This window comes from Antechinus flavipes, chromosome 1, assembly GCF_016432865.1.
Source record: "Antechinus flavipes isolate AdamAnt ecotype Samford, QLD, Australia chromosome 1, AdamAnt_v2, whole genome shotgun sequence".
Taxonomy (NCBI): domain Eukaryota; kingdom Metazoa; phylum Chordata; class Mammalia; order Dasyuromorphia; family Dasyuridae; genus Antechinus; species Antechinus flavipes.
In genome coordinates this window covers 97,136,015-97,159,728 of record NC_067398.1, presented here as the reverse complement: position 1 = coordinate 97,159,728, position 23,714 = coordinate 97,136,015, and the positions used below count along the sequence as shown (strand labels likewise).

At 35.6% G+C, this 23,714-nt stretch overlaps 1 protein-coding gene across 1 annotated transcript in view; it reads right to left on the bottom strand.

Moving 5' to 3' along the window:
- Window positions 1-9,452: 9,452 nt before the first annotated feature.
- Window positions 9,453-23,714, bottom strand: part of BNC2 (basonuclin 2) — a 512,346-nt gene continuing 498,084 nt past the window's right edge. Inside the window, exon 6 of the mRNA XM_051987091.1 lies at window positions 9,453-10,198. Within this exon, the coding sequence (XP_051843051.1) occupies window positions 9,538-10,198 (661 nt within the window). The 3' untranslated portion in view covers window positions 9,453-9,537. The remainder of the gene's footprint in view (window positions 10,199-23,714) is intronic.

The following is a 23,714-nucleotide window of genomic DNA, read 5'->3' as shown; positions in this document are numbered from 1 at the left end:
CATTATTGTTTAATCATTATCACACTGTTAAGTTATTTGCATACTGAAGGAACTAGGAAGTCTCAAAAAACAGAATGTTCCCCTCATTCTTTCTGTTTCCCACATGGATTTTGCCCCATTTTTTTAAAATCTAAGAACTGGTGGAAAGTGGCAAGCATACTTTGCTGGGCACCAGAAGCAAAGTTTACACAGGAAAGCCAGTGTATCATATTTCATATTGCTAAACAGTCATATCAGAATATATAATACTAGAATATCTCATTCATTTATTCAATTTATGTTAACCCTGGGTGGGATAGGACACATCAATTCCAAAGGGATTAGAATGAAGAAGAAGATTTTTTTTTTCTTTTTGAGGCCATAGGGGTGGGGCCATAGATTGGAGGAAAGTATGGGGACATGGAAGTGATGCTGGGAAAGTAAAGAAAGATTCAGGTAAGCAATGAAAAGATTGGATTACTGTACAAAGACATGCAAAAATTCTCCAAATTGAGTACTAGATGAAAAAAAAAAAAAAAACAATCAGCCCTAGTTTATACATCTCAAGTGAACCTATTAACTCAGCACATTGTCTGGGCGATCAAGAATAATACCTCATGAATCATGTTCCTCAGTGCTATCATACCAATTCACAGCTAGAATAAAGAGGAAGGGATGCATCCTCCCCTACCATTGAAAGGAGAAAGGCAGATAGGCATCTACTGAAAATTTTTCAGGTCAGTTTTCCATGTGTAGGAGAGACTAGACCTTTGGATTTTTCTTTTATTTCTTTCCTAAAACACACAGATGAACTGTGCCTATGCAAGCAGCCAAGCTCCCATTCCCCTCCATCTCCCCAGAGGTACAACCTCCCCAGAGTTACCTTCTCAATCCTTGCACCCCCTAACAGAAGTGGACAGAGTCTGTTTAACAATTGATGAGTTTGCCATCTTAACTGTGCATTATCTCAACATCCCATTTGGCAACAGAAAGCCTCATAAAATCTTGGTGTATCACTCAGATACTCTTTCCTCAAGAAATATATTTACACCATCTGTTTCTCTTCATTTTTGTTAAAATATTACCCCCCAAGATTCCAACAAGATGGCATAGACTAAATAGAAGAAATTCTGAATAAACTTTTCTTGGAAACTTAACAGAACTTTCTTAGATAGGCTACCCTTGTACTTATGGAGAAAAAAAAAACCAAAACCCTTAACTTGGAATCTACAATTTGGCAACCAAGTTTTTAATATCAATATTATTAGGCTCTGTTAGAATACTTGTTTGGATAAATGTTTACAAGATACAGAAATAGATTGGAGACCTTCAAAAACACGCCAACCAAATATCTTCCCTCTCCAACTCAAAAACCTTTCTCAAAGTGCTATCCTTTTATTCACATCCTTTGTCACTGCTTAACAAAATGTTTAATTTCAACTTGCCACCAAAGGCTTAGTTAGTTTCTTCAGAAAGAATCACATTGCCCTTTTTCCAATTCTTCTAATCAGTTTTTTTCCCCTTCCCTCTGAATCCTGCTTCAAAAATAATATCTACTCGTCACTTCTTAGCTTGACTGATGAGGTTAGCTGGAGTATGAATGTGTGGGGACTCATAGGGACACAGAATAGTTCACTGTTCATGGACTGACAGATTAATCTTTTGGGGGGCTGGAGATAACATGACATCATCTGTGTGGCAAAAAAGCATATTATAATTAAACATTGTAAACATAGGTATATCCAGCCTGTCACCACTTGGGTCCATGAAAACAGCATTTTTGGTTAAATTTCATGAGAGCACCTAGATTCTACAAGAAAAATGCTACAAACAGATGATCAGCCAAATGTCCTATTACTGGGGTTTTACAACATTAAGGCAAGATTTATAATTTATTAGTGATTTTTGTAGCAAAGTTGTTTGGGGAAATGTTATACACTTATTCATGTTGCCATTTGCTAATTACCAATTAGTCACTTTATCTACATCCTAATGTGGTGGTTTAACAATGCAAGAAAGATAGCCAATAACTACAGGCAAAGTTTGGTTTGAGATATTTAAGACTTCAGCTTCAGTTTTAAGATTGACTTGTAGTGCATCTTTCCATTTCATAGACCTCATTTTTTTTTTTTTTATCTTTATTCCCCAGTCAGGGTACTTGTATTTTAAAAACAAAATTTATACAAAACTACAAGAAAGTGTTATATCAATGGATAAACCAAAGGCCTACTGCCTTTGGTCTCTTCAGATTGTCAGTCCAGCTGAATTGATAGAAAATGATTAATATTCTTAGACACAATATACTATAGGTAAGGGGGATCCTAGTCTTTGGACAGGTATGTAAATATTGAGAACCTTGGGTAAGCACAAATGTGTTAAATTTTCTTCCTATGTTCTACTTAAGCTCAACCAATCTACTTGAGTCACTCTGCTTAAAAAATAAATTCTTTTTGGCAATGCCTTTCATGCAGGGTAAAAGAGATTTGAAACTATTTTCCCCATTAACTCCTCCCACACTCCAGATTCTGGTGAGAAATAAGATCAGTTTTGCTATTTTTCTCAGTGTACAAAACCATGGAAAACTTCTAAGGCCGTAGCCAATCATTCCCAAATAGAGCAGAGATGGCCAGAGCCTGTTAATTTCAAATAAGCAGACAAACATAACCAAGATCTCCCTCATAGTAGTCTTGCCTAGTGGTCTGAACCTTTGTTTGAAAAGTCATCTTGTGACTGTCTTAATAGCCTTAGGGGCCACCTGAGCCAGTTTGGGCTTCCCAAAGACATAGCTTGGATGTCCAGAAGGGACCATCTTTCACTCATTACAGATGTGTATGTGTTTATGTAGAAGGGAGGAAAAGAGGGAAGGAAGAGGAGAGGAAAAAAAGGAAGGGGAGAGAAAGAGAGATAGACAGAGACAGACAGAGAGATAGAAAGGGTGGCAAAGGGGAGAAGCGTGTGTTGGGGGGAAGAGAGACTGTTAACGTGTGAGCCTGCATCAGGGAACTCAGGGGGAAGGCCTAGTTCTTGTACTCAATTTCCCCTTCACAAGGGATAAACAGGCAATTACGTATCCTTTTATATTTGATGGCCAAGTGCTGAACTTGAAAGCACACTATTAGTTTGTGTCCCTTCAGGGCCAGTGCAGTAAGTAGCCGGGGGAGCTGGGGCTGAGGATGAGAGGGTGTTGTCTGCTGTTAGTGTGACAGTCTTGTCAGCAGCGTTCACATTACTGGAAGGTAATAAAGTGACAAGTAAGTTATTAGAAAGATATGAGGTGAAATTGAGCCGAAGCTTCTTGCTGCTTGCCTTAGTTTTTTCTCCCCTGTTTTGTAATGGTCCACTATTTGTTACACACTGAGCCTTGTCTTGCTACCTTATAAAAAAAAAGGCGGGGAGGGGAGGATTTTTTTTTTTCAGTAAAGATCAAATGAATTCACAACACCACAATTTAGAGCAGAGGAATGAAAAAACACTTTTTATGACAAGGATAGCATATTGCTTCTTTTAAAAGAAATATTGTATAATGAATAACAATATTAACCCAAGTGGGATAGGCTTTTAAATTTTTTTTTCCTTTTTTAATCCTATATAAGCAAAGATTTTGGATTTTTTTTTAATCAAATGACAAATACTGGAAAGAATTTGGGACAGATTTGCTGCCTAGGATCTCTCCTCTCCTCCCCTATTAGTCCTATCCATTTTAGTTCAATATAAAGCTAAGACCAGGACCAGAGAACCTGAAGATGGGGGAATGGAAGATGGAGAAAGATGACTGAATAGTAACTAAAATATTTTAGGGTTCAATTGGTAAAGTGATGATGGACTAGCACAAGTATGTTGGTGGAGCTTTAGGAGTTCACATGAGAGACTGGAAGATGAGCCTTGGGTAGAACATGGATTTATGGTAACAAATGAACCAGAGGCTTAGGCCAGCATACAGTGAAGCTCTGGGTGCAAAGAAAAAATGAAAATTGAAAGAATTTTTTTAAACTGTATATGCCCTCTAATAAAAGTGGATTATGAGATTACATTTTGTTCAGATTTTTATCTACTCAAATAATATAATCATGGCTGCTTCGAACAGAAACTGAGTCATACCAGCTGCCATTAGCATCTAATCTGCCTATATCACCATTCCAGACAGTTATTGTCTGGATAACTCCATGATTAGTGAACATTAGCTGGCTCTCTGCAACTTTTCTTTCTCTGTGACCTTCATAATTCTCTTTCCATTCAGAAAACAGCAGCAGCTTTTTGGTGTACTCATTATACTATACCCTTCTACTAGCATTTAAAGAACTCCAGAGCTTTCACTGGATTTCCATTTTCCTTACAGAAAAGTCCCATCATTCACTGCTATTTTTCCCCACTATGGGGTCAATGATTCTACCATATTCTTTCTCATAGTCACTGAAAGTATCATCCCAAATTTGGGGAATCAAATGGATAACAATGTACCTTGAGGTTATTCAGTCACTGGTCTCACTTCCACAGTGACTAGCAAGAATATCATACTTTCTTAGTTAACAGTATCTTCTAGTTACTTCAGAAGCTATTAATTCTTTTTTTTTTTAAAATATACCTTTCACTTTCTCTCTAGAAGGGTACTTTGTTATCCTTAAGCATTTTCTGAGAACCTATCACTTCTTAATTTGCAAAAAAGAACCATATTTTTCCCCTCAGTAATGAACAAAAAGAGAGAAGGAAAAGTGTGGAGGGGAAATGAATAAAAAAGAAAGACAGGGAGAAAAGTAACAATGTTCAATTCCACTAAAAGAAAAGACTGGCAATATAAAATATAGAAGAGATACACATAAATTTCTTTGAGGAAAAAAAGTTAACAGAAATAATAAGAAAAGCAGAGATATATTTATAATGTGGAAGAAAAATTTCTGCTGCATGATTTGTATTTTTATAGCAGCAGATGTACTGTGACTTATTACAATTCAATTGTATTTACTATGCTGGTCCATTGAAACCACTGCAAACAGACCAAGTACAAGTTAGAACTGTTCAGGTCAAATTATAACCACAGATCATTCCTTTCCATCCGGCTGCAATGCTGGCTTATTTCCTTTTTAAGTTTCACATGGCTCCATCCACAGTTGGTTGGCACATATCTTGAGTGGAGGAAAGAAAGATGAAAGTGCACATTTTATCTAGTGGAAGCCTAATGCATGGTTCCCTTGGGTAAAGCAAGGAAGGCTTCCCTGGCAGAAGCTCACTCTTGGCACTTCCAGTGCAATGGGCTATTGCCAAATAAATGGGTCTATTAGCCTCCCTCATCTTACTGAATGGAACGGAGAATCAGCAACCAAGGGATCACATGGCATGTACAGTGTTGGTTACCACAGTGGCACCATTGGGGGAGGACTGAGAAAGATTTTACTTAAAATGCTAGGCAAGTCTTTCTTTACATGAGATCTGGGCAGTATTAACATCTTTACTTTTAGAATATCTTGAGTTGACTGAAATGTGGTATCCAGATCAAGACTAAATATGTCCAGTTGTTTTGCATGGTTGAATACATTAATAATAGAACACAGATTTCACTCTGAATTTTGAGCCCCCCCCCTTTTTTTGTTTTAAAAAAGAAAAAAAAACCTCTAGGCAAAATTAGCTTTTCTTGGTTATTCCTCCTTTCTCTTTTCTTTCTTGTTTTTCCTTTTAAACAAATTTAGCATGCAAAGTTATTCCCCAATGTGAATGAAAACTTTTGGGTATTTACAAAAATACATACACACACCCCCATATGTTAAAGAGTAGTGAGCATGCACATTAACAAAAATCACACTACTTTAATAGTACTTGTGGTACAAATTCTGGCTGAAATTAACCAACTGGCAACTGAATCTCTTTTCATTGGGAATTAAAATCTTCATAACATTCCATTCAGCAAATGGTATTTCTAGTGAAAGTGTATGAGGAAAACCTGATGTAAACAAAATGAGAAAGATGAAGGGTTCATTGGCTAAAATGTGGCTTCTCCACCTCTTACCCTCTTCCCAAGAAGAACTGAGATACTAGTTTTAATTAAGCTGTGCATATGTGAAACTCTTCAAATATCTGCTTAGATCTTCATTATGGGTGTCAGTTAGCTTTAGGTGAGTTGAAGATTTCAGGATTTTGTTTCCTATATGATCTTGTACCCTTCTTTCCTTACTCTCCTAAACTTAAATAAAAATCAGCTCTTTATATTTTAAAAATGTTGGTCCATTTTACCAGCTCAGTACTAAAGCTTACTGTAACTTAAGGGATCCAAAGTAGACCAGCAGCATTAGAAGAGAGGGAAAATACCTAAAAAATGCCAAATAGTCCAGCATTTATCTCTACCTCTCTGTGGTGAGGAAATTCTTTTTCTAGAGTTTTTTTGTCTTTACTGTTCTCTTTTTCTAATTTGGCTACATTCTATTAGCATGGTTTAAAGTTTGTGACAAATGTATTAGTTCTAAGCTTTATTTGGTTGCTAAGATGACCTGATATTCACAGTCATGATTTTAACTCACTTACTAGGGCCACCTGACCTCTTCTTGGCTGACACAAAGTTAAAGAAAAATATGGAAAAGGCATTGATTTGCTACAAGATGATTTCTAATACTCTGACCAAAGTGCATACTTTTTAATACTACTCCAAAAAGTATGTGTTTTTAATAAAGCCAGATGTGCCATTTATTTTGACTATATGTATATTCAAAAGCCAGTGTTTTTCCACTATTCTTTTATTTTGGCTGAATTTTCAACTTTTGGCTTTGTTATTTTGGCTGACTCTTCAACTTTTGGCTTATCTAGTTACTGTGGAGGTGGACAACATTGTAGTTTAGACCATGCTGAATAGATCCCTTTACTGGAAGAGAATGCACATTGATTATTCTAGTGTCATGTTTTGTAGGAATATTGTACATAGGTATGGCATCATATAAAGAAAACAATCTCTGTCTATTAAACAAAGAGAAGTAATTCTGGGGAATTTTTAAAAAAAGGAACAAAATCCAATGGTCATAATAATTCCTCAGCTTTTCACTGTAAACATGTTACTTTTGATATGTAGCTTTTAAGGTGGTTTTTTCTGTATCTGTAATACTTTTGGTCTTTTTCTCACTGTAGAAACAAGGAAGATGCAAAGAAACCCCATAGCATTAACAAAGTAAAAATTAAAATAAAAAAATAAAAAGGATAAAGCTCTTGGACATATTGTTTCTGGAAATTTTTACAAAAACAAATACTGACTCCTCAGCATTGTAATGATGCTTATTTTTGGAAACAATAAATACTGTGAGGTACAATGAAACCTAAAGGAACAAAAAAGAAACATATTGACAGTTTCCTTTGGCAAATTTAACGGAAGCAGAAGCTGATGTGAAAGTTAGAAAAAAGAATTACAAAAACACATGAGAAATGAAAACAACCTGAAACTTTAAACAAAAGGTATTTCTGAATTTCAGATGAATAAGAGAAATGTTCTAGGCCATTAAATACAGAAAAGAAATACATTCTCCTTAAGTTGGTTTTGTATTGTTTGTTGAAATAGTTCTTGTTTTTTTGTTTTTTACTGAGGGAAAAAAAAAAAACCCCAACAACAAACCCAAACAATAAAAACAGTCTACAATATACAACCTAATGGTTTTGGCTGTAGGCAGAACTTAAGTAAATACCATCATTGAGTCAGTATGTTGTGGTAGCTCAGGCTGCCAATGTGGTTTACCAGTTCAGGCAACATTTGTAAACACCGGAAACAAAAAAAAAAAAAATAAAAACAAAACAAAACAAAACAAAAAAGGATTTGGAGAATAGTCTCCCTCCTTCCTTTCACTCTAGATTGCTCTGTGTCTGACTTTCATTCATTCCTCTCTGATGAATCATGTGGGGAAATACAAAACATTATACAGTGAGAGACCCTATTTTACTCACTGCTTTTTAGAAGGGAAAAGTTGCTCAATTAATAAGGTTCAGCACATGTTTGCAAAACTTTGCCGTGCTTCTGCTATCCACTAACTGGCTTTGATTACATCCATCAACCAGGCTTAATCATACAAGAACTGAAGTGATCTCTACAAACCAGACAGCCTCACAACAGACTTCCTTGCCTTGTTGTTGTTGTTCTTTAAAAAAAATATATATATATATATACACACACACACACATATATATATATATATATATAAGCATTGAAGCTTTGAAAGTGAATACCCAGCCCTTTTACTGTATCCAGCTTTGTTCTGCAGTAAGGAATCTGGGCTTTTGTATCCTGAAATATTATCTTTCCTCAAAAGAATAAATGCTTTAGCTGTCTCATACCACATAATTCTGTTCTCCTTTTATATAATTTAACATATAAGCAAGAAGGATGCAGTGTTGATTCTAATAACATTCGGCACTTGAAAGAATCACCAAGTGTTGTATTTTTTTAAAAGCGGTTTTCTGGTGGCCGACAAATTGGCCTGTGGTTATGTTGAGTGACTAATTGTATTTTCTTTTCTGGAAACTTGTGCAAAGTTGGCAGTTTTGTGTTAATACTAATACTTTTGTTTGGCATTCATGCCCTATACTGACCAGACCATTTTTATCTAAGTGTATTTTTTTTTAAAAGACACTTACTGAGTATGGCAATAGTTTAAGGATAAAAAGTAAGCATGGATATTACACATCCCCTTGTAGTGTATGAAAAAAAGTGCATGACTGGATTTATGTAATAGTACAGGACATTTTTTTTTTTAATCAGACCAGTGCTGTAAAGCATGCCAGCACCTCTTTACCACTATATCTAGCAGGTAGTAAAAACAAGAGCATGTATCTTTTAAAAATGTGCATTAAAGCTAACATAAATGGATAGAGCTAGCCAGCAAACTATTATTTTCCTGCATATATAACAGCTGAATGTAACTGTAAAAATTAAACAGAAGAGTTAAACAACCATCAATACAATTGTTTTACATCATTGGCCTCTCAAGGCTAAATATTTACAAGTGAATCTGCCATGCTTTTCGTTGAAAGTTCTCTCAAAGCCTTAGAGTCCACAAAGACAACTAGAATTTCCTTTTTTGTTTCTTTTCTCCCTCTTTTTTTTTTTTGATTTTTGATTTTTTTTTTTTTTTTTTTTTTTTTGCAGGCAACAGTCATAGGTACAACAAACTGTCTCTTTGGAGATGACCAAGTAATTTTATAATAAATTTGGGATTAGTTGCAAGTTTGTGTGTGTGTGTGTGTGTGTGTGTGTGTGTGTGTGTGTGTGTGTGTGTGTGTGTGTTTTTAAAGGACATTTTGTTTTTAAACCCCATTTTAAAGATCCCACCCCTTTCCCAAGAATATAAAGGAAAAAGAACAAAACCCAAAAGCACCTAGTGTTTTTCTTTCTCTTTTTTTAAAGAAAAAATATATGTATATATGTACACACATACAGGCATATGTGTGTATATATACATATGTGTGTGTGTATATATATGTGTGTATACACACACACACACACACACACACACACACACACACACACACACTGAATATGGCAGTTCAAACATGGAGGCCATCTGGTGAGAGCTGGCATTTGAAGTGTCCATTCTTAAACTAATCTACTGAAGTGAAGGGAATGTTTTTATGGAGATTAGGGTTCTGACTGTGCCGATTTCGGCTACGCACAGAGGAAAACATCATATTGCAACCTGGGACTTTGCACTTATGCATTTCTCTCAAATGCACTGTTTTGTAGTGCACTCTCAGGGTCCCCTTGTTGCTATACATTTTGTGGCAAATGTTGCACATTATTCCACCATTGCTCACAGACACACTGTTGAACATGAGGGATCCAGGAACTTCAGCCCCGATACCTACAGGGAGGGCAGGGGCTTCAGCCTTGTGTGCAGATTCCCCACTGTCACTCGCCCCATCAATGTCATCTAGGAGAATCCCTTCATCACTCCCTGCATCGGATTCTCTGGAGGAATGGATGCTGCTGCTGGACTGGATGCTGGAGGTGGTACTCAGGTCTAGGACCATGTAGTCTTCAGTCATACCTCTCCCATAGCCATTCATGTGGGAATCTTCAGTACCTGCTGGGGAGGAGGCATCTTCCCTTACATCAAGCCCCATTTGGTGCTGTGCACCATAGATCTTCACCAAAAATTCATCACGGAGGTCCTTGCTAAGGGAGGGCTGAGATGAGTCTAGGCCCATGTCATCCAGTTCTTTGGTCAACAGTTTTCGGTGCAAGTTTATGTTGGCACTGTGTCTAGGAAGATAAGATGGAAGGGGTGGGCAGGTAGGGGGATAGGGAGGGATGAGAAAAGAGGGAGGCATTTTTAAATTGACTCTGCTTATACCAAATTATCATATAAAACACATTCATTGCCAATGATAGCATCTTAAAATCATAAACATTTCTGCTATTTCCTCAGGGTTAGGATGGGTAAGTGGTGGCGGTGGTCTTGGGGAGGAGGGGCTCTAAACTAATATTATCTTTGTGAGAAAGTTAGCTCTCTCATTGGATTCAATATTCAAACAGTGCTGATTTTCCTGAGTCACTGTTCTGTTAGTCTGACTAGGGTATATGTCTATCTCTGTGTGTGTATGTGTGTGTGTTTGAATGTATATGTGTATGGAAGCACATGGGAACATATAGAGGCAAGAGACCTTAAAATAGGTCTTTTAGAACATGACATTGGGACATTCTAGAAAGAAATGGGAAATGTCCCCTGAGAAAGAATTATTTTAGTTCTTTTCCTTTTGTCTAGAGAAGTTCAGAGGGCATATTATGAAATTGTGAAAAAATTACATTAAAGAAGTTAGTGAGCTATAGAATCAAATCTATGAAATCACCTGGTATAAGTTTTAATATTAATGAAGGCAACTAAAATATGGTGCCTGGTAGTTTTAAATCAACCAAGCAAAAAGTTTTAATAACCTTTCTTTATATTAGCAATTTAAGGGAAAATATTCTATTTTATCAATATATTTGGACTCACAATTGAATAATAAAGGTAAAATAATTCTATTTTTCAAAAGTTTCTACACTTTAATATTTGCCTTTAGAACATGCTTTATCCTACTTAGATCTGTTTTCAGTTGTACCAAAAAAATGAAAAAAAATTGTAATTTTTTTTCTTTTTAAAAATAAAAAATAATTTCCCCCCTCCCACTAACGAAGGAGAATAAAACCTTGGGGACAAAACAAAAATGTATACATAATCAATAATGTTCTCTCCCCGTTCCAAACACCCCCCCAAAAAAAAATCCAATCTCAATTTTAAATCAAATCCCATATTTATAGACAAGCAAAACTCATATGCAACTTCCTAGGAGTTTTGGGTATATAGAAAATATAGGATTTGTCCCAGAACATCCTTAGGGATGTCATGATTTACAAAGTCTGATATGCTATTATCTATCTGAAAAAACATTGCCTTAGTTTTCCCCCTCCCCATTTATTTTAAAAGCCCCCATGAGCATATACCTCTCTCCACCTCGCAAGGTTTAAATCTAAAAAGAAAGTTACTGTTGCCAAAAGAATTAATAATAATAACTTCTCAGGAATGAGAGAAGTTTAATATTAAATGGGATTGTTCTAATTAATATAACCAAAATTGGCAAATACAAAGTTTGAGATATCTCCAGTTAAAAAAAAATTAGAAAAGGATTATTCAAGACCCAAAGAAGTCACTTTGTCAATTTGGTTGCAAGAGCGGACAATTACTTTGGAAATGAAGGGTGGTTGAGAGGTATGTGCCAAATAGACAAAGAAGATGGAAAGGTTTTTCACCTTTCCACACAAGACAATAATAGCACTCTTGATTTTGTAGGGGCAGAGATGTTACACTGCACTTAGGAAGGCTGAGCTTACCTTGTGATAATAAGATCAGCTTTCTAATCTTTTGCTAAATCGATCACAAAAGAAAGCAAGAATGAGAGACAGAGAGAGAAAAAGAGAGAAAGGGAGAGAGAGAGACAGAAAGAGAGAGAGAAAACAAATTCACATTCTAGACATCTGTGTTTTTTTTTTTTTAAGAAAAAAAACTTAAACAATAAAATAGGGATTTAACATGTTCTGATCATAAAACCATTTGCTGTCATAAGCCATCATCTCATACTGCTGTCTTGGTGATTATCAGATCAGCTGCACAATCCAAAATCATAAATCAAATTAGACAAACCAAATTCACAGCATCATCATCATCATCCATAAATGAGTTCTAAACAGATGCATGCAGTGTGCAGATACATGAATGATAAACAGAAGTCGTCCCTGCGGTCCCTGCTCTGACACAGTTGTTCTTTGCTTCCTTAGTGTCAGATGGCAGATGACTGCAAGTGCAGGTTGCTAAGCACAGTGCAGGAAATACCTACTGTGAAAGTCTTTATCCTGATATGTGAGTAAGACACCACTGGAGCCATTGTATGAATGCAAAAATAGAGCTACACTATGTACTACTACTCTATTGATTAAAAAAAAAAAAATCTGTGAACTGAAAGACATGCGTGAAATTCTTCTTCTTCTTTTTTTTTTTTTTTAACACCCCTCCCTATCTTAATTTCACAAACACATATTCTGCGATTGTTGTGACCTAGAACAAGGCAGCTTAAGCTCTCTGTTGTTTCTCACACATCTGCAGTTACTGTTTCTTTGGTTCACTATTGAAAAAACAGCAACCAGACAAACAGCAATATCATCAAGAATCATTGAATAAAAAAAGCAGGAATAAATTAACACTAAGAAAAGGACACACTGATCCTACAGATGGACATGTCTTCCCAAAGATGATTTGTGAAAATAGACAACTGCATTGATAGTGTAATAGGAAGAGATGTTTCTCTTCAGTTCCCACTTACAACAGTGGAAATCTGTAATCTAATTAGGTGATGTACCAGCCCTCAATATCTGTCAACCAAACGATGTGCAGAAATGTGTAGACCAGCTCTGGCACTCTGTTCAACAGTGTCCCTTTTCCGCTGTCAGCAGTACCATTGGCTTCTGCTAATATAATTACATTGACTTTTATTCAATTAAGTGCCATCCCTGGCTTTAAAAAAAAAAAAAGCTACTTTATCAATTGATTCAGGTGTAATGCAATAATAAAGATGAACTCATGGCAGTGCATTAGCTCTGCTGTTCATAACTTTTGTACACGGGTTCATTCATAGTAGTCGATTTCCATTATGCAACCACAGTTCAAAAGAATTGATTCTTTTATGTTCATTTCTTAATCTATTTCATTTTTGTTTAATAATCCTCCTAAAGGCCATATGCAAAAACATTCAAGTAGGGATAGGAAGAATGCATAGTGGGAAATCATCTAATATACTTGGCTTGGAAAATCTTTGATAAGGTCTGAGAAAGGATGAGAAAAAATGAAGGGAGGGTAAAAAATGAAAAGCAGAAAGAAAGAAAAACAGAAAACATGGAAAGGGACTGGTGGAAGGAGAGAGAATGCTTGCAGAAATATGATCAGACTGAATATGGAAAAAAACAAAAAAAATGACATCAGTTGAGTTGATCACTTCCTCCAGGTCAGAATTCAGCCTTCTGATAAAGAGCAAAAGATAGCACTTGGTTTTAACTGGAACCCTAAGGTGTCATACTCTGTGGCAGTCAATTAGTTATAATAATGTATTTGGAAATAGACACAAAGACCCAGGGTTAATAGTAATTTAGGGAGTGTTATGAGTTTCTATGGATCAGCAGAACAGGAAAGAGAATAAAAAGGAAAAAGACATTGACTGTTAAGTTTTAGACTATGAAACATGAAAATAAAGAAAATGGGAGACTTCTTCTGAAAAAGCTTTTCAAAAAAAGAAAGGTCCAGAAATCATTAAGAGAAAAATGATATTCTTAAAAGGAGGCAAAGAATCAAGTTACCAAATATATAATAAATAGAAGAAAAAATCCATGAAAGACATCCTCTGGACAAGAGAAGTAGTCCAGATATAGATAAAGGGCAAAATTGGAATTGTATTAAAGACAGGAAATTCCAATACAAAGATCTTATATGGTTTTTCTCTAGACACAGATATCATTGTGTTCTGAACATATTTCTAGAAAAGCTATCTGTCCAAGATAGAGCCAAGACATTCTACTTTGGAATGCATGCAAATTTTACTAGACCCCAAAATTGTAGGTACTCATATGGCTAATGCTATGTTTCTACTTGACTGCTGCTGATGAATTAGCTATATAGGAAGTGCAGAAATGTGTGGGCAAGTTCACAGAACAGTGGAATGCCTTATGGGAAAGTGATGAGCATGAGTAGTAGAAACAAGGCTTGGTCTTAGCTGTACTCATTAGGACTATGGTCCAAATATCTGGCTCCAAAAATGGCCCTGTGTCTTAAAATCTAGCAATAATGTAGATCTCCAATCACCTTGATCTATGTCTTGCCACTGGACACAAATGGCTCCAGAGGAGAAAGTGAGGCAGGTGACCTTGCACAGCTTTCCATCACTTAAATCCAATTCATTTGCATGTGATAGCATCACTTCCCTGATCTCATGGTCCTCTTTGAGAACAAAAGACAAACAAACAATGGCAGCAGTAAAGTGGTAGAGCTTCAGAGAATATATCTTTTTGCCAACAGCAACTGGATATATCAAAGAACAGAATAAAAGTCTGAAGCATGTAGCTGAACCTTTAGGAAAGGTGAGCAATAGGGAGGAACTGACCCAAGTACCATCTGAATATAGTCCAAAGAAGTTCCACATACATAATTATGGTATGAATTTAGCCCTAAAACCCAGGCTATAATCAGAATGATCAGTAGTAGGTCTTTTGAATAGTTTTAATTCATGTTTCTTTTACCTACTTTGGAGTGCAAATTTTTTCCATGGTTTATTGAAGGCACAGAATATGATAAGGTCTTTAGAGTATGGAAAACCATAATTATTATTCTTTCCAAATTTGGAATGACAAAGATAATAATGATGACTGAAAATGATCTTATTGGACTGAAATGGACTTCAGACCTTCCTTCCCTATTTCAATTCTCCAGTGAGATTCTTACTAGGCATAAACAGAAGAAAAATGAATATAACTCTGGCAAATGCAGTCAATTAAATGCACATGCTATTTGCTGAGTGTGTCTAAGTTCAGACTTGGGAATCTTCAATAGTTTTCTTTTAACTTGTCAATGTGCCCAATTCTATTTAGTGCACTGATTATCTGTGAAAATGAAAAATGTTATAGCTGGATTTTAAAGAAAAAACATGAGCTTTTTTGGAATTCTGTTTTGAGATGTAAAGAGGAAATTCAAAATGAAAGAAAAGTGTCACAGCTAACTTCAAAGTCAGGCTGTGAAAATCAGGAACTGGATAATCTATTAATCACAATGCATTTTTATATCAAGTGCTAGAACTACCTTTGTAGATAAGGCTAAGTGAAATATTGAGCCACTGAATTTTACAACAATGGTCAACAAAAAGGCTCTAAGGTAGATGTGAACAGTGAAGCTTTATATACTAAGGATTAAAAAAAAATTTTTTTTTGTGACTTGTACAATTAAGTATTAAGAAACACCTTAACTAGGAATCTGGCTCAAATGTCACTCCTTTCATTTAGGGTTAGTGGTTTTTGGGTTTTTTTTCCCGTTTTCTTATTCTTCCACAAGTCAAACATTAGTATGAACCTGGCTATTCACAGCACTGCAAGTAAGGAGATGTTCAGTAAGTATCTATTTATTGACTGATACCTAATTTGGGCCTAGCTTATGTATGGACATCCTGTGAATCTTAGCAATGCTTTACTACACTGAAGCATAAGATTACCATTCAAACCTAAAGAAATGGGAAACAAGATTCTGATCCCCCTTAACAGTTTTATTGAGACTACTGGAACATTCACTAGCTATTGCCTTTACTCTGCATAATTTGCATATTACTCTTTATTAATGATGGTTTCAGATGGAATGCTTGCTTCTCTGAGAAATCAATGACATTTCTGACACTAGAAGATGGTCTGTTGCTGTTGTTGTTAAAGAAATAGTAGCTGTTAAATAGGTTTCTATTTTAGGTTACAGGAATCCTGAAAACCATCACCCTGCTCAGGAAGAAAATTCAAAGCAAAATGCCACATAATACTTACTAAAGCCAAAAAGTGATGGAGTGCTTATTAAATGCAGGAAATAAAGGACAAGTAAGTTCTTGCAAATTAAAAATGTGGAATTCAGTCATTTCAATCCCTTTCAATATGAAACAAATCATTCACACTGGTCACGCAGACAGTTCCCTCTACACTCAAATTATTCACTTGAAGATAAGCTCCCACCAAACTCTTTAGGGGTTTAACTAATTTACAGCACAGATACGGCACGTCTGTTGTAATAACAGGTAGGATGTATTGGGGTCGACCATTTATCAGAATTAGACTTCTTTTCTCAATTCACAGTGAATTATGCTGCCTACACCGTTCCACTCTCTCAGAGCTTGCCTTCCCCTTACGGCCCCTAATGTGGCAGGCAAACAAAATTGACAGTCTCATCTTGTCAACAAGGGGTGATTCTCTTGAGAAGCCATTTAACTTTGCAGAGGAAGCAATGTATTAATGTGCCTGTCCCAGGAATGTTAATCATCTTCTAGCTTTCTCTAACTTTGACGTGAACGAAATCACCAAATTTGTTTACTAAATGAATCGTAATATGCTAATAAGAAACCATGACATATACGGAAAAGCCAAACAGATGGTTTGTTTACTCCACTTTGCAACTTTATAAATGTTGTAACTCTGAAGATGTTAGTGAGAATTATTGGTTTGTTGGCAGAGGCAAACATGCCTTTTGCATACTAAATCTGGTGCTACAGTTAGAAAACAATTTGTTATTGCTGGGGAATGCATAAAAAATGTTAATGGTGTGATGGCATTTAGGGAGGCAGGATGGTGGGATATGGCTATGCTAGTTGCTCAGGTTAAGTACAAAATTGATATCCAACAGCAGTGTTTTCTACCTATCTTTTTCTGAGTTATATTTGCCACTTTAAGGCTTCTCGAGAGGCTTGATTATTCAAAAGCTACATACCTGTTGCACTGTTACATGACAGGCGGGTTACATGGTGAATGGAAGTCTGTTCTAATGGGAACTGCAAATGCACTCAGGCAAGTTGTATGAGGCTCTTTTTAGACAGAGAAAAAAAAGAAACTTAGGAGGCCTGAGTAGCATACTCTGCAGAACTACTCAGAATGCATTGAGTTATACGTTATCGTTTTAAGTTAGCCAGCTGCCCCAGATAACTGGACTAAATCCCTCAGTCATTTCTCTCCTTTTTATACTCTTGACTTTTGGAAATAGCAGAAATGAATATGCTCACATTTCCGAGAGTTTAAAGTAATGTCTCTTCTCATGATAAACTAAAAATTTATCTTCCTTATTCAATGGATTTTCCCTGCAATGTGTAAGAAGACAAAGGATACTGATACATAAAATTTAGAGAAACATTGTAACTGTTTTTAAAATACCTTACATAAAAAATTATACTCTTGTTAAATAAATTAGATTATGGGATTATTAACATTTGGGATGGATTTTCTTGAATAATAACGATCATTTGACTACTTTCTCCACTATAATTTCATTATAAAAACAATAATCAAAGGTATATGAATGACTTTTTCTTTGTTGCTTTTACGGTCTAAAGTATGGCAGTGGTCTATATGAATTAAAACAATTAGTTGAAAAGTAATCATTTCAGTTGACCAACAACAAATTGTATCTATTTGCCAGGAAATAAATTTTTGTTTTGGGAAACATTCAGATGACTCTCATTGGCTTTTCATTCCTTTTGGAGGGTATCACATAGGCATTTTATAAGATGTAGAATTTTCCGCAGAAGGGATGCTCTCACCTCCCAATACTTCTCAACATCACAACAACTACCACCAAGCCACTAGCAAATTCTACTCAACCCAACGGTACTATTAATTGTGAGATTTCTCCCATATACTTTCAGTGCTGTCAGTTGCTGAACTTTTTATTCATTCAATTGAATGGTGAGAGCACAGAAATCTTAAGGAAAGTATGAGTTCAGCTTGCTGTCCAAAGATCATTTTGGAGCAAGAAACATTAGTAGCTGTCCCACCTGGCGCTTATATTTCATTTGAAACATCTACTCATTCCTGACCAACAAAGAAAATTTCAATAAAGTACTTTTACTGGTTTAACAACAGTGAGCTCCTGGGATTGTCAAAGTGCTCAGGCTTTTCCAAGGAGAAAAGAAATCAGCAGCTCAAATATAATTAACCTTCCATTCTCAATGCAAACTGCCACGCACAGGAGCTCTGCAGTCTATTAGTGAAGTTATAATGGCCAACAGGCAGAGACAAAATTGGTCAAAAAGTTGGCTGCTGCTGTCATATTTTTGGAATTATGATTAATGACACTAATAATGTGGATGATTACTGATATGTGTATCTCCAGCAGTTTATCATATTGCACTGGCTGCCTACGTCCACAATAAACAGGATGCTATCATTTACCCTTTTATTGAGGCAATCCTTCTCTTGAAGGAGCATATTCTAATTACTTTGTAATGTTTTATGTCTTAAACATTTTGCAGCTTTGGACCTTGCCAAGTGCTTCATGTCCACCATTGATTAATTACTGAATGTTTAATCAAAATTTAGAACCTAATGTAGTCATTTATGAGCATAGTGCAGTGCCAAAGTAGTTAGGCTTGTATTCCAAGTTTGGAAAGAGTTGGGTTCAAAATCAAATCCCAGCTCTGCAGAAAGATCCAAGATTTTTACCTTGGGTGCTAGAAGTTTGCCAACATTACCTCTGCTGACAAATGAAAGGTAATCTAACTCAAGGATGCACAGAATCTTTATCTACTGATTCTCCTTTTGGATTTTCCTTTGCTGTTAGCATATCTCCTTTCTTCATCTTCCTCTAGCCAACAAAACATTAGGATGAGAAGCCTTAGTGAGCAAAAAAGCCCTTGTGGATACCAGTCATGAAAGCAGAGTTTTGAAGTGGTTAAACAAGTGAAAAATAATTTGCTGGGACAAATACATAAGTTTTTTTTTTAATGTGGATTTTTATGGTACTGTCATACAACCATTCACCGTTGAAGTTAAGTGTTTTTTTAATACCATTACTGAACTGCTGAAATGGATGCTAATATAGCTTGGAGTGCTAATGTCAAGTCCTGGTAATAAAAAAGACAGACTGCTGAATGAAATAATTTCAAGTAAAAAATAGAACAAAAGTGCTCTCTCTCTCTCGCGCTCCACTTTTATTGAATTGGGACTGACTGAGCCAATTGCTTTAGAAGTCTGTAAAACACAATTACTAGTGAGCTGACTGACCCAGCATTGCCCCCTCTGTGACAGAGCAGACTAAAAAGGCTGCAGAATTAGTGTTGCTCCCCTATCCTGACTATCAGACCTAAGATACTTCCTATGGAAGGATTATTGTTCTATTGGCCAAAAATCAGTCTTTTTCCCATGAAATCTTGTTATGCAAGAAGGGTAACTTAGCATATCATAGAACTAAATCTAGGTGTGCCATGACCTTTCACCTGTAATACCAATAGTTGTCTGTAATCATCTGACATTGTTCTTCTTTCTGTTTCTTGATTGCAGATGTTAATTGACATATTTTGTGTGTGTGTATGCATGTATATGCACGGTGCAGGCATGCATGTATGTGCATGGTGCAGGTGTGTATGTCAGAATATTTTCTCTCTCTTTGCACATATATATGAGAAAATAGTTTTATATTATTATTTCTGGATAGCTAACGGTATTTTTTAAAATCAGGTAGTAACAAAATTAAAGTTTTGTTTTTAAATTCAACCAGAAGAAGTGAGTTTAGGTTTTTATGTAGGTGAGTCAAAATTAGAGAAAAGAAAAAGAGCTAAAATGAAAGTGGGTAACTTCTCCCCCTCCCCCCAGTGGTTAATAAAAAGAAGTAATAAGCTTCATAAAGTATTAGAGTTAAGATCACTAACACTAGGCATAACAGCTTTTTATCCAGAATTTACAGCCAACATTTTAATTTAAGTAGATTGCCATGGGGGAAGGAATCTAGGTGCTCTTTTAAAGTATAATTTTTATGCTAAATAATGGGAACAAAATTATCTTAGCAAAAAAAAAAAAAAAGCATTTTCTCTTGCATCTCTTCTCTTTTTCCTCTATCTTTCCTTCTCCCCTCCAACTTTTTCCTTCTTTTACCTCATATACACATATTTTGGTGTTTAAGTATCAATGTTACTGAATCTCTTTTTTATGACACTAATTTTTGGCAAATGCAGAATCCTTTCATTTTTCTGTCACACCCATTTATTGAAATTTGATTTTGGTTGTTTTTTATTAGCCTTATGGCAAAAACAGGAAATGATATTTTAAAAAAGTAGTTTACTTTGTTTTATTTTGGAAATGTCTTTTAAGTCAATTTTCAAAATGAAATTTAAACAAAAGAGAGAAAAACTCCTAACAACTCCAACACGTTTGAATCAAAATCAAAATTAAAAGATCAGCAATAACTGATCTCTTAAAGCTGGAGGTAGTTGGAAAATAAAATAGCCTTTCTTCTGAAAGATGAACTTACACTGAAGTGTGTGTGTGTGTGTGTGTGTGTGTGTGTGTGTGTGCATGTGCATGTGCATGTGTGTGTATGTGTATGTGATAAATAATCTAGCTTGCTTTCTGGCAGGAACTTAAACATATTTTTGAAAAGCTAAAAGAAATGACCAATCAAAAAGAACAAATCCAATGAAGGACTGTGTGTCAAGAACAACTCATGACAGGTATGTCAGAGGCTTTAAAAGTTCTGACAAAGCTTAAACTGCCCACCTAGCACTAACTGGTAGCCAATATCAGGCAGGCAATTAGTACCATTCAATTCAACAAACCTTTACAGGTATCTACAAAATAGTAGGCACTGTGCTACTGGTTGAGGATACAAAGAAAAATTATTTCCTTCTCTCAAGGAATTTACATTCTGCCACCAAGGAAATTTATCAGGAACCTACTGAATACATCCTTCACAAAGTTTTGTGCTTGAATTATACAGATAACTTAGACAAAAACAGTTTGGGAGTGGATTTTTTTTTTTGGGGGGGGGGGGGGAGAATAGAGTAGGGATTAGAAACAGGTGTTTATGTCCTGAATTACACATCTATTTCCAGTGCTATAGACCCAACCTATGGAGTGTGATACAACTAATACCAATAGTTGTCTGTAATCATCTGACATTGTTCTTCTACCTTTAGGCAGGGATATTTAGTATAAGGTGATTGTCTACTATGCTTTCGTATGGGAAAGATAAAGGGGTCAGCATATACTGAAAAGAGCTTGTCTTATGTTGAAGCAGGACAATAGATGATTAAGAAAACTGGAAGTTTACTCTGGCCTGATGTAACAGCCATGATATAAGACAGATTTCACTTATAAAGATGCAAACAACACGAGTTGTTATTGCAAAGGTTTTATTGTTGTTACAAAAAGCTATCGGTGTAAAGGCAAAATCTCTTGGTTTGCTTGTTCTATTGTGGAGTCAAATAGCTTTTCAAAAGCAGACAACATTCTATATGTTAAGAAACCATAAGGTATTTAGTTACTGGGGTCTTAGAAAACATAGCCCATGGCACATGGACTGACTGAAGTACAGGGAAACAAACATATAGTGTCTCTGAATGTTGACTTTGGGGTGCAAAACAAAAGCATCTTGTATTTGGTACCTAATTATATTAGGGCAAATAGTTCTCATGAGGAGGTACTAAGTATTTTGTTTCTCAGAGTTATCTTCTGGCATAGTCATGTGTAATTATTGAAAGGCAGTCTCTAAAAAAGTTATCTATATAAGTTTCAAAACACAGTAGAAGATGAAAAATGGATACTACTGAGCTGAAGAGAAGGTGGTAAACAGGAGGCAGTTAGCATGGTGTTCACACCTTCACCTCTGTTGTTAATGTATGCAGTGGCTCATCAGAGGTATCTCATGTTAATTTATTCAAGCACACCTGTATAGGGCTGAGAGTCAGGTAATCATACAAGCAAAAAAAGTATAGTCTCTGCTTTTTAGCTAAAGCTACCCAGAGGCCTACAGAGGAACAAATTTAGTTCTGGAGAGATCAGCAGGTTTTAATAAATCAAATACAGATGTCTTGTTCCAAAGAAGTTTAGATGTTCAAATCTGCTCTGATTTTACTATGCCAGGTTTACTAAATGCCAGGTTCATGCTTGACACCAGTGCTTGCCTGATATTTATTTATCAATCACTGTGAGCAAATATTATTTGTCTAAAAGTGACTAAATTGCCATGCTTACTTTTCTGAGAATATGTAAGAAGAACGATTAATTACTATCCTTCAAGAAAAGCAACAGTAAAGATTGGCTGCTTCTTCACTTTTCAAACCTACCCAGGAAGGGAAAATAGAGAACAGAGAAGTCTTTCTTTCTATGCAGATAAAACTGGTTACTGCAAAACTGAGTCCTGATTTTAATTCTGATATTTTTAAGTTGCCAATCACTTGTGATAAAATAGATTTTAATATATTATTTAATGAGAGGGAGTTGTAGAAAAGAGGACAGGAGTCTGTTTTCCCAATTAAAAAATGAATGCAATTAACTAATGCAATATTTTCAGCACAGATGATTCACTACCACTCAGCTATCATTTCATAAGGAGCTAAACCAAAGCCAGATGATAAATAAAAAACAACAATACTGGGCTCAATTAGTTCTATTATGCCCTCTTTAAGGAAGTTTTCCTGAGACAGTAGGTTCGGCCCAATTATTCCTAATTTCATTATCCCTAGTGGTCAGTTTTCTGTAGCAATATCTTGGGGTGCAGTATTTAATCTGATCAACATAGGATTGACATCTAGTAAAGACCTCAATAGGTGATAACAGTCCATTTTCCTGCTCTGAACCAATAGAATACATTCTAGCAATGGACATGATAGGAACAGAGTCTGGGTCTTTCCTTCTCATTTTTTCCCTCTATGTAATAGATTTAATGTGATCATAATGGATTGGAAACTAATTGCTATTTCCACCTTGGTTGAATCTCTTCAGCAGCTAGGTAGTTCTCTATGTGATTTTCAAAGTGATACACAAAAGGAGATTTCATAGGCTTATGTGATAGATAGTTCACTCTAATTTCTAACAACTTTTATTAAAAGCAAGGATGAAAAGTTCTCTTTCCAATTAACTTAAATTTCTGTCACTAAATGTACATTTGTTCCCCTCTTGTCCAGTGAAGGATTTCTAGGACATCTTGTTTATAATTCTCTTCCCCCAGGAAATGTACCTACCATCTACTTTCATCTCTCCCTCTCTCACTAAGAGATTCCCTTTCTTATTAAAATGAACCCCTCTCTCTCTAATGTGGTTTAATAGATCACATCCACATAAAATTTTTATGTTCTATACTTATATATATTTTATTATAAAGCACAAAAACGACTTTATGACTTGGGTGGTACAAATATTATTTTCCTCATTTTAAAGACAAGGAAACGTTGATTAAAAAGTGGAAATTGTCAGTGTCCAGGTTTGAACCAAAGTCATCTGATGCCATGTTCAGAAGTCTTTCTCCTTCATGATAATGTCATTCTTATGTGGTCTAATGGCTTAGTAAGAACTATTTTCTAAATAACAGAGGGGTATTAAGTCTTTGCTAATTACCAAATGGCATGTACATTATTTCCTCAAAGAGAAAAAAACCTTTGTCTCAGCCTCTCCATGGTCATTTCTGTCTATAAATCAAGAATACTTATTATATGATTATTTCAGATGAGTTCCAGGAGTACTAATGAGTTACTTT